This window comes from Theropithecus gelada, chromosome 5 (genome assembly GCF_003255815.1).
Source record: "Theropithecus gelada isolate Dixy chromosome 5, Tgel_1.0, whole genome shotgun sequence".
In the NCBI taxonomy this organism is placed as follows: Eukaryota; Metazoa; Chordata; class Mammalia; order Primates; family Cercopithecidae; genus Theropithecus; species Theropithecus gelada.
Genome location: NC_037672.1, coordinates 115,827,724 through 115,840,369, shown reverse-complemented (window position 1 = coordinate 115,840,369; position 12,646 = coordinate 115,827,724). Strand labels below are relative to the sequence as shown.

The 12,646-nt window shown below is 36.8% G+C and overlaps 1 protein-coding gene across 1 annotated transcript in view; it reads left to right on the top strand.

Moving 5' to 3' along the window:
• Positions 1-12,646, top strand: part of PRSS12 (serine protease 12) — a 74,248-nt gene that overhangs the window by 25,336 nt on the left and 36,266 nt on the right. The window contains exons 5-6 of the mRNA XM_025386617.1: positions 9,627-9,805; positions 11,719-11,860. Coding sequence (XP_025242402.1) covers positions 9,627-9,805; positions 11,719-11,860 — 321 coding nt within the window. The remainder of the gene's footprint in view (positions 1-9,626; positions 9,806-11,718; positions 11,861-12,646) is intronic.

Genomic DNA, 12,646 nt, shown 5'->3' with positions numbered 1-12,646 from the left:
GCAGTACTCTACAACTCTTCTTTCTCTATAATTTGTTTTGCTCATTTAAAGGCTAAGTACTTTCAGATGAGGATCGTTTTTGAATGGCACAGGGTTGATAGCAGACACATAATTGTTGCTTGTCTCAATTTATGATTCATTCTTAAGCAAATTTCATCTCAGTCTTATCTGCTTTGTTGAATTCCCACAGGGAAACTACATCATGCTTTTCTGGAGTAGTAGTTACAGTTTCTTTATGAGATGCTGTCATTGTTGACCTTCATCTTTTAATGGTATCTGTATATTTTGGTAGCTGGCGAGCTTCCTAAATACAAAAGGAATTATTATACTTAAGATACTTAAATTTGATTAACCCAGAACTTGGAGAAAGATGAGCAGCGAGAAAGGAGGCAGCCAGATGTTAGAAAATTAGATAACTTGAGAACGCATATGTACCCAGTGAAGTTTAGTTGGAGACATTTTCATTAAAGTTCCTTTTTATGTGCTTAACATTAAAGCATTTTCCGTGTCTTTCAAAACTCTTAAAAGCATAGCTTTGTACTGTGAGATCACATTTTATTTTGTGGATGTGCCATAATTTACATGGGAATTTAAAAATTGTGGATACTTTCTTTCCTTTTAGGGTGCTTTCCTTTTTACATTTTTGCTCTAAAATTATATAGAACCATATTATTGAGTAGTAGAATACAAATTCTTCCCGTATAAATTACTCTCTAAAAATTGTTTTTTTGCCAGGCATGGTGGCTCACGCCTATAATCCCAACACTTTGTGGGGCCGAAGTGGGAGGACTGCTTGAGCCCAGTAGTTCCAGACCAGCCTTGGCAACATAGTAAGACCCCCATCTCTACAAGAAAAAAAAAAAAAAGCCGGTTGTGGTGGCTGGCACACACTGGTGGTCCCAGCTACTCGGAGGCTGAGGTGGGAGAATCGTGAGTCCAGGAGGTTGAAGCTACAGTGAGGTGCAGTTGCACCACTGCACTCCAGCGTGGGTGACAGAATGAGACCTTGTTTCAAAAAAAATTTTTTTTTCTTTGCTCTTTTATTTTACTGTTCATTAAATTTTAAAAAAACATTGTATGAACCAAGCTTGTTCACCCCACAGCCCGCAGGCCATATGCAGCCCAGGATGGCTTTGAACGTGGCCCAACACAAATTCATAAGCTTTTTAAAAACTTATTTATTTATTTATTTATTTATTTATTTATTTATTTATTTATTTATTTTAGATCATCAGCTATTGTTAGTGTTAGTCTATTTCATGTGTGGCCCAGGGAAGCCAAAAGATTGGACACCCCTGGTATAAACTTTACAACAAAGATAGCCTGGTGCATGGAATTATTGAGCAGGAAAGATAACTTATTTAACAGTTGAGAAAATTAGGCCCACTGAGATAACACAGTATTCCTGAAGTCTGTTAGTGGGAGGCAGAGTCTTGAGGTTTATGGCTCCCAGTTTAGGATTTTTTCGTTTATGTTACATTATTTGTAAAATGGTCAGGTGTTAATAAGAATAAATACAAATATAGGACTGAAAGAAATAGGGAAGTCAAGAGAGAAAGTTACGTTTAAGAAGAAAATGATACTGAACGTGTTTTAGATAGACTGTATTTGAGGTGCCGTCAGTCATCAATTGACAGCGTTCCAGGAGGCTGCAAGAATGCCCAGTGTTTCGGTCTGCTCTGTAGTCAGACAAACTTTACCATCTAGTAGTAGTGTAATGTTGGACAAGTTATTTAATTTTTAAGCCTCAGTTTCCTTATCAGTAAATTTGGTGTAATAGCATCATTGGGTTGTAGGGAGGATGAAATGAGTTAATATGTCTAAAAGCACTGTTAGACCAGTGCAGGCATACAGGAAGCATTTGATACACACAATTATCATTATTGGAGATGGCGGGGTTTTTTTTCTAGAGAGAAATCTAGGATATTAAAAAGGAGTTTTTTCATCCATGGATTACAAACTCCGGATGTGGCACAAATTGATACTTGCAGTTAAAGAGTCAATGTTTTATAACCTAATAAATAATTATGTTGTGCAATAGAATGGCCTAACTGTATTCTAGGTCTACCTCAAAGCAGTAGCTAAGCCTGGGGATTGAGTTAGTCAGATGGTGCCATTTATTTGGCCTTTTTCTGTGTATGTAAGGGGGAAACAAAAACAAAAATTTTGTATTAATACAATTTGATGAGCTAAATAGATTCAAGAATATTTTGAATAGGGATTGGAAATAGAACCAGTTCAGTAAGTGTTTACTGGGGATTGCTATTATGTAGATCAAATATCTTTACACCAAAATAACTCAGGGTATTAGATCAGAGTACCTCTGCCCAAAAATTTATTTACAGATTGTCAGAGGGTAAAAAAGTAGGCAACACTACAGATTTTATTACAGATGAACTGCTGGGGCTGGCGTGGAAATAATTTCCATAAAGGACAGAGAACACACAGTTTTATCAGATTCACATTTACTTGAACAGTTCACGAGTTTTATGTTGATTTCCTCAGTATTGTAATTCATGACTCTTTAAAAGCAGAGTCATCAATTACTTTGGTATTCTCCTGAAAGCCAGCACTGTTCTGAGTACCAGGAAATACTAGTGACTGGCTGCAGAAATGTGTGGATATGGAAATATTATTTTCTTAAATAAACTAAAAAGTTAGCTGGAAAACCTGATTTTGTGTTACATTATAGTTTCCTGGTGAATGTTTTTTGTTGTTGTTCTCAAGTTTATTCTGCTGGTTATTCTGAGTAGTTTATTTTAAACATTTTTGTATCATTAAAATAATAAAAATACAGAAATGGATAAGAAGAAAATAAAATACGCAAGTAGTGCCTTTTTTTTTTTTTTTTTTTTTTTTTTTTTTTTTTAAATTTTCAGCTTTTCATGGGTATACTGGACTCATATAATGAGCATAGTACCCATGGGTAGTTTTTCAACCCACACCTCTCATCTCCCAATAGTTTGCAGTGTCTGTTGCTCTCATGTTTATGTCCATGTGTGTTCAATATTTGGCTCCCACATGTTCTCACATGTGGTACTTAGTTTTCTGTTCCTGTGTTAATTCACTTAGGATTATGGCCTCCAGCTTCGTCCATATTGCTGCTCATCAATGGTGGATTGAATAAAGAGATATTGGCACATGTATGCCATAGAATACCATGTAGCCATAAAAAAGAATGAAACTGCACTGGCCGTGGTGGCTCACGCCTGTAATCCCAGCACTTTGGGAGGCTGAGGCGGGTGGATCACAATGTCAGGAGTTCGAGACCAGCCTAACCAACATAGTGAAACTCCGTCTTTACTAAAAATACAAAAATTAGCCGGGCACGGTAGTACGTCCCTGTAATCCCAGCTACTGGGGAGGTTGAGGCAGGAGAATCGCTTGAACCCGGGAGGTGGAGGTTGTAGTGAGCTGACATCGTGCCACTGTACTCCAGCCTGGGTGACAGAGACTCCGTCTTCAAAAAACAAAAACAAAAACAAAACAAAAGAATGAAACCATGTCCTTTGCACCAAGCGGTGTTTTCAGAGAAGATTTAAAAATACATAGCATCCCCAGAGTCAATGTTTGGGGCTTCTACTCTCCTATCTTATAATCTCCTTTAAAGAATGGGCCTAGTTCAAAGGCAATTAACCAGATCTTTTGCTTTTTCCTTGAATGTGTGTCATATAATAATTAATGTATTTGAAACACAATATACTTCAGCTCCCCTTTCTCAGCCTATCAGAGTATTCTCAGCCAAAGCATGACTTTAGGGTTTGTTTGTTACTTTTTCTAGGGAATTAAAAAGACTTCAGTTGGTTGTCTTTTTGCCTAAAAATTGTATGAAAGTGATATTAATATTTTAAATCTCCAAAAATGTGGTAGGTAAACATGCACTGTTGTTTAATTTTACTACTAGTGATCTTGAGCATCTTATCCTGTGGTCATTGGCCATGGATATTTCTTCTCCTGTGAATAGTTGGATCCTCTCTATTGTCTATTTTTAAGTTGGTTGCTTTGTCTTTCATTAAAATATAGTAATATCCTTGCACTTTGATAGGCTGAGGTGGGAAGATTGCTTGAGTTCAGGAGTTTGAGGCCAGACTGGGCAACATGGAGAAACCCTGTCTCTACAAAAAATATAAAAATTAGCCAGGCATGGTGGCATGTGCCTGTAGTCTCAGCTACTTGGGAGGCTGAGGTGAGAGGATGACTTGAGCCTGGGAGGCAGAGTTTGCAGTGACCCAAGATTGTGCCACTGGAATCCAGCCTGAGTGACAGAACCAGACCCTGTCTTTAAAAAAAACTATCTATCTAGATATATATACAAACATATTTATTTAAATAAACTGTAACTGAAATGTGTGTGCATGTGTATGTGTATATATAAAATAAGTTATTACTATTATTCATTTCTAGGAGGTTTTTTTTTGCAAATTGCAAATGTTTCTTCCAGCTTGTTGGTTTGCATTTTGACTCTGATTATGGTGTGCTCTGCTGTATGGTAGTTTTCAATTTGTATGTGGTTAAATTTAACTTTTTTAGTTTTTGTTTTCTGACTTCTGGGTTTCCTAGGAATTCTCTCTTACATCCAAGATTATAAGAACTAAGAACTATGTTCCTATATTTTAGTCTAGTAACTTTTTAGTTTTCTTTATTTTCTTTCTTCTTTCCCTCCCTCCTCCTCTCTTTCTCTTTCTTCCTCTTCCTTCTTTCTCCCTCCCTCCTTTCGTTCTTTTCTTTTTTTTCCCTATATTTAAGCCATCTGGATTTCATCTTTTTGTTGAGTTTGGGATCAATTTTATATTCTTCCATATTGGTCCCAGGTTTCCTTATAGCACCTAATCATGGCTCAATGAATTATACTCATTGAAATTTTCTTCAATTGATTTTTTTTTTTTTTTTTTTTGGTTGCATTTATCTCAGGGCAAAGATCCAAGAAGCCTGTTAATCTGCCTTTCTCTAGAGCTTTCCTATCTGGCTTCTCCATCAGTCATCCTGTCTCCTATTTTGTCCTTCAACTCTCAGTGATCTCTAAGTCAGTTTCCATATTTGCTTTCATTAATCTCTTTGCTCTAGAGCAGGGGTCTGCAAACTTTTTCTGTAAAGGGCGAGAGTACATAGACTTTGCAACTATCCAGCTGGGCCATTGTAGCATGAAAGCAGCCACAGACAATAACTTAGGAATGCATGTGGCATCGTTCCAATAAAACTTGGTTTCTGGACAGTAAAATTTGGATCTCGCTTGATTTTTCACATCACAAATTATATTCTTATTTTGATATTTTTCCTGGCATTTGTAAAATTTAAAAACCACTCAGCTGACGAGCAATATAAAAACAGATAGCGTGCTGGATTTGGTGCACAGGTCATGTTTTGCTGACCTCTCCTCTAGGGCGTAGGGCTTCTTCCCTCCTGTCCTGTATCTTCCCTGTAAAAAGGAGCCACAGGTCTCAGGCAGGCACATAACTCCAAGCAGTTTTCGTCTTTCAACCAATATTAGCATATTCATAAACATATTACAAACAATACATTTCAGTTACCCTCCATCCCCAAATTCTGGGAATTACAGCTTTTACATGACTTTTGAATTTCATTTTCTGTGAGTGTTAAACTGCTCCCTTGTTTAATTTATTGTAATCGTTTTTTTGTTTTGTTTTGTTTTTTGTTTTTTTTAAGATGGAGTCTTGCTGTGTCACCCAGGCAGGCTGGAGTGCAGTGGTGCAATCTTGGCACACTGCAACCTCCACCTCCAAGGTTCGAGTGATTTTCCTGCCACAGCCTCCCAAGTAGCAGGAATTACAGATGCCACCATGCCTAGCTAATTTTTGTACTTTTAGTAGAGACAGGGTTTCACTACATTGACCAGGCTGGTCTCAAACTCCTGACCTCAGGTGATCCACCCACCTCGGCCTCCCAAAGTGCTGGGATTATAGCTGTGAGCCACGGTGCCCAGCCTACTGTAAGTGTTTTATGAACTTTTTTTTTTTTTCTGGGAGAGGGTATTTTTTCTACTATAAGTGATCTTTAAAACAGTTGAACTTTTTTCACAGCCTTGTACACTACTATTGCAAGATCATTTTGTTTTAAAACATATTTTTCTAGGAACATCAGTGCTTTAATTGCACAAAATGTTTTATTTTGGCACAATAACTTTTTTAAATATAATACTTTATGTGCATTAAAATATTTGAAAATGTTTGCCTCTGATTAGATATATCTCTATCACAGGAAAATCTGAAGTTTAGTGATGCAAGTCAGAGCTTACTTAATAGTCTTCTGGGCCATAACCTTATAATCTGTAATAAAAAGAACACATACATGCATTTGTTCAGTCTCTTATAGGCCATAAAGTCTTCCATAAATATTTCTTTGAAATTTACTTTAAAATAAATAAATAAATGAAACAACATTAAAACCAGAAAGTGTTAAGATACTGATTGATTCTCCCTTCCTTACCATTCCCCCAACTTTACTTTTTGGGGATGAAGGAAAGCAACAACTATGGTGTTTGTTTAAATACCAAACGGTCTTTAGATAAATTGTTTAGCAGTGAAAAATACGTTATTTATCAACTGTCGGGGGTACGTGGGGATTCCTTAACAGTGCCAGAAGAGAGAAGTGAAGTAGCATTTATTGAGCTCCTACTTTGCATCAGTGTAATTCCTACAACCCTGCAAGTTAGCCGTTATCATCCCTGTATTCAGCTGTTGCATCCTAAGCCTGGAAGGTTTTAGTAACTTCCCCAAGGTAGCCCAGCTTGTTGAAGGTAGAGCCCAGATTGGAAGCTCAGAGTCTGTGTCCACATATACTTCTCCACTTCAAAGATTGAGCTTAGAAAAAATAAGCTCTTTGACATAGTCAGTAATATACAAATATTTATACATGATTAGTGCACTCTTCTATAGGCATATAGATATGCTTCGAAACAACTGAAAACTTTATTTGGAACAATTCTATTAATTGAGCATTTATTGCCTCTTTCTGGAGTAGACATGACTTTCTGTTCTGTCATTACATTTCCCTTAGCAAAACAAACAAATTCACTCACAAAATTGTCATTTTGACAATATCATTTGTGTTAGGATTCCTTTGTGTTAGGACTCCAATCAGCATTTCTGTTAGAATTCCAAATGTTTTCCTCACATTTGTCCTATTAGTTCTAGATATTAGTCTTTAATTTTTGTTGGGGCAGATTGCTCAGAGTCCACTGTGTTACAAACATCAGATAGTGATCCAAGTGCCAGGATTCGAAATTTCAAAATGTTAACTCATGAAAATATTTTGCTTAAGCAATCTTCTTTTCCTCAGCTTCCTCTATACCTCCTATAATATTCTTTTATCCTTCCTCTTGGCACACTCTTTGAATTTTAAACCGAAAGTGAGTCAGGTGATGATAGAGCATTTCCAAAGCGTTTGCTCTAATGATATTGTTGTTATTATTATTATTATTTTGAGACAGAATCTCTCTCTGTCACCCAGGCTGGAGTGCAGTGGCATGATCACGGGTCACTGCAGCCTTGACTTCCTGGGTTCCAGCGATCCTCCCACCTTGGCCTCCTGAGTGGCTGGGACCACAGGTGTGTGCCACCACACCTGGCTAATTGTTGTATGTTTTTGCACAGATGGGGTTTTGCCCTGTTGCTCAGGTTGGTCTCAAACTCCTGAGCTCAAGTGGTCCACCCACCTTGGCTTCCCAAAGTGCTGGAATTATAGGCATGAGCCACTGCGTCCAGCCCTCTAATGATATTAAAACAGGTGTTAACTTTTAGATATTTTTGTTTTCTTAGACGTGTTCTTTTAAAAGAAACTTCCTTGTTATCTAGCAGAAATAGTCAATCAGGCTCCTTTTTAGCCACAAAATTGATATCTAACACTTTACCATTACTGGGGTGTTACAGCCATTTAGCACACTTTTTTTCTTCAATGTATTTTGTTGTAAATTCTCAAGTTATAATGTTATAAGAAAAGAGCAGCTAAAATAATGGGGGAATAGATGCAATATCGTTGAAAAACAAACTAAAAATATAAATGCTATAGTCTAAAAATTAAAAGCCTAAAAGGGACTGAAAATGCAATATCTGAAATTATTAATCACTTTGACAGGTTTATGATCTTCACTTAAATCTGGGGTTCTAAGAATATGCTATTGCTTTGAATTGTGGGAGAAGTAAATTTACTACAAATAAACTTCAGTAAAGAGATGTTTTTGTTAGAAATAGACTTGGCTGTCAGGCATGGTGGCTCATACTTGTAATCCCAGCACTTTGGGGAGGTTGAGGTGGGAAGATTGCTTGAATGCAGGAGTTCAAGACCAGGCTGGGCAACATAGTGAGACCCCATGTCTACAAAAAATAAAACATTCACTGGCATGGTGGTATGCACTTGTAGTCCCAGATATTGAAAAGGCTGAGGTGGGAGGATCACTTGAGCCCAGGAGGTCAAGGCTGCCTTAAGCCATGATCACACCACTGCACTCCAGCCGAGGCAACAGAGTGAGACCCTGTCTCAAAACAACAACAACATCAAAAAAGAAATAGGTTTGGCTGTGAGTAACAAAGAACTGAAAATAACAGCAGTTTAAACACGTTTAGAGTCATGTTTATTTCATGTTTAGGAAAAGAGACTAGAGGTAGCCAGCTCAAGAGTAGTTTAGTGGTTCTGCAATCATTAGGGCCCCAGGTTGCACTTCTGTCATCCTTAATATGGGACCCTATGGCCCAAGATAACTTATTAGGCTCCAGCCATCCTTGCAGTCAGGAGGAGGAAGTGGCACAAAGATACTTTTACAAGTAATACATGGTACTTCCGCCTAAATATCACTGGTCAGAACTTATGGCTGGGTGCGGTGGGTGGAATCCCAGCACTTTTGGAGGCTGCAGCAGGAAGATTGCTTGAGACCAGGATTTCAAGACCAGCCTGGGTAACATACTGAAACCCCACCACTTCAAAATAAAAAATAAAAATAAAATTAGCCAGTTGTGGTGGCATACACCTGTATTCCTAGCAACTCAAAAGTCTGTGGTGAGAGGATTGCTTAAACCTAGAAGTTAAAGGTTGCAGTGAGCTACGGTCATGCCACTGCACTCCAGCCTGGGTGACAGAGTGAGACTATGACTCAAACAAAACAAAAACAAAAACAAAACTTAGGTGTCTAAAATGGGAGCACAGTTTTATTTGGGGATGATGAAAAAGTTCTGGAGATGGATGGTGGTGATATTATACAATAATCTGAAGGTGCTTAATGCACTATAAACCAAAAATGTTTTAAATGGTAAACTTTATGTTATGTTTATTTTACCACAAACAAACAAACTTAGTCATCAAGAAGGAGGGGAGGCCAAAATGTGATCTTTATTTTGGATAGCCATTTTCCTCCTAAAAATTTGAGGTTCAATTACTAACGAAGAAAAAGAGGTTAAATATTGGGGAGAACCTAGCTTTGAAACACATGTAATAGCTGAAAATATAAAGGGCAACAAACAAATGCACAAAAAAAGAAATACAGAAAGTCATACATGACCTATGAAGTGAATTAATAAGTGGGGATTGATAATAACACTTTTACTAGGGACAAAAAATAGTAAAAGACCAATCTTTGGTATCTAATCCAGAATCCTTATATTCTTCTATTTGTTCAGTGGCATTGCCAAAGCATGGCATCAGGCATATTTTGGGGAAGGGTCTGGCCCAGTTATGTTGGATGAAGTACGCTGCACTGGGAATGAGCTTTCAATTGAGCAATGTCCGAAGAGCTCCTGGGGAGAGCATAACTGTGGCCATAAAGAAGATGCTGGAGTGTCCTGTACCCCTCTAACAGGTAAGGATTTTACTCCATTAATATACCAATTCTTGCCCCCAGTACCATGTGGGCCTGCCACAGCTTCCCTTCTCCTTAATTTGAACATTACCAAATGAGCATTCAAATAAATACACCAAATAAAACAAATAAAAAGTATGTAAACTATATTAAAATGCCATTTTTGTATTTGTAGTTACTCCTGTATTTTTCAATTTAAGGCAATATAGTCTTGTAAAGCTAGATCAGAAAACAGGACTTTGTTGCAGTATATAGTATCCACTAGTCAAAATCAGTATGCAGTGATACATTCCAGATATTAGGTGTAATAATTCCATCTTTAGTCCATTCACCTGTTAACGTTTCTTGACTCAGAATGTGTTTAGAGCTGGTATTGATGCAATTGTTGATTAAAGCACACTGTGAAAGAAACCAAGGTAACTTTGCTGTGCACAATTTTCAGGCTATTCCAAATGACAGCCTGCCTGTCAAAACGTGTCATGTGTTTTTAGAAGGGCATATGTGAGTACAAACTGGGGTGTGTGTATGTTAAACTTACATGTTTAGGGAAAAGAAGAAGGAAATGGACAAAGCAAGAGAAGCTGACTCATCAGAAACCATGTAGTAAAAAGAACTTAAAGAAAAAAATGTTTTGTTTACATATTTCTTTAGTGAAAATCAATAACTTGTTAGAATCTATGAAATACCAGATTTATATCTTTCTTTTGACATACTTCTATACATGCAGTGTTTTTATTAGCAGATTAACACATTAATACACCATAGAAATATATTTACACCAGATTTTTAGCCAGAGCACTTCGTCGTTTTGAACTGCCATTTTCCCCTCCTTCAAAGGAGGATAGTCTTGTAACATTGCTGTGATGCTCAGATGAGATAATACATGTCCTAATGCTTTGCAGACAGTAAAGTGTTATATTAATAAATGGTTTGTTGCTCAGAGACCTTTACTTTAAAAGATCCCTGAGATTCATGAAAAATATGACCCTCACCCAAGATTATTTATATTTTTCATTGAGAGTTTTTGGATTATTTTGGATGGAAATGGCTTTTAAATCTACTTTTTTGGAGTTAAATTTATTATACTATTTATCTGCTTAGAAGCTCTTTATAGAATTATAGGCAAATTAATTATTATTTGAGTTAATAAGATTCAAATTCAGATCTGTATTATCAATAAAAGAACAAAGGCAAGACATATCTTCCAGTTTTTATAATTCATGAATGCCTAACTAGTAATATATGCATTGACATGACAGACTGTCTTTTATCCAGAATAGTTTTTTCTGTCATCTTGTTTCAATATTTTTTTCATTTGCAGTTAAAATTCTAAGCTATTTCCAAGTTACTGTATTTTCTTTTTAAATTTAAATGACATGTATTGCTCCGACTTGAGACTAAAGTTATAGGAAATTTACCAAATATTACTTAATCTAGAGAAATCTAAATAGATACTTTGGAATTATATCAGGATACATTTTTCTACATAGAGAATAGGAGTACCAATAAAAAGGAAAGAAAAAAATATATATGCATATATATTTTTTTCCCTCTGAGACGGAGTCTTGCTTTGTTGACCAGACTGGAGGGCAGTGGTGCAGTCTCAGCTCACTATAACCTCTGCCTCCTGGGCTCAAGCGATTTTCCTGCCTCAGCCTCCCAAGTAGCTGGGATTACAGGCATGTGCCACCACACCAAGTGGAAAGAGTATTTTATTAGGACAGAAATGTGTTATGTCAAACTTCAGAAACAATGCAATAACTTCAGAGGGTCATTTAGCACAGATGTAGTATAAATTTAGCAAAAGGCCTAGAGCGAGGACTGAATATGGTGATATTTCTTGTGTAATGCAAATGTTTTGCCTTTTTCTTAAAGTTGATTTGCTTAGTCTCTGTGTCTCCTCCTTATCACAGATGGGGTCATCAGACTTGCAGGTGGGAAAGGCAGCCATGAGGGTCGCTTGGAGGTGTATTACAGAGGCCAGTGGGGTACTGTCTGTGATGATGGCTGGACTGAGCTGAATACTTACGTGGTTTGTCGACAGTTGGGATTTAAGTAAGGTTCATTAATGTAAAGGCAGTTAAATGCCAGATTATATTGTTAAAAGTCTTATTATGTTAATCCCTACTTGTAATTTTTATAATAATAAAAATACATGTTCTCTCTTGCCTGTGTATGGAAGTACAACAATGAAAAATAATGACATTTTCTAAGATGATGAAGAACCACCTCTTGCTGTTTATTTCATTTACCTTTCCTGCCATGACCCCTCTTCTTGAATAACTAGTTGAAGCCTGGGTGACCTCTAAGTCCCCTTGTGTCTGTTCAAGTAAGACTTTGAATGCTCATTTTTATTCTGACACGTCATTACTATTGGGTGTTTTTAGTTTTGACATCATTGTCTAAAATTGCAGAGAAGTCCAGTGTCAAATGCTTTGGTATCACATTATTCCCTTTCTCAGAATGTGATGATAATTATCACTTTTATTTGAGAAAAACAGCCCTCTTGTTAGGAGATGACCTTTAGAACTTGCTTTTGACCTCACTCTCTTAAAAGCTGAGTATCACACTTTGGGACATATATTTTATGTCACGCACATAATGCATTCCATAGTAAAGACTTAAGTTGGTCAAAGTAACTTCAAATGATGCTTTTGAGTTAAATATTTGAGTGAAAGCTATGAATGCCCATTCTTTCTTGTTTTCCATATTTCTCTGTCATGCTTGAAGTAATTGTCTTATGCTTAAAAAAACTGGCAAAATTATTTCATTTTAGCTTGATTAGAGCTGATTGCAGATATTCACTACACTTTAAAATCATACCTTCATTCAAGCTAGGCA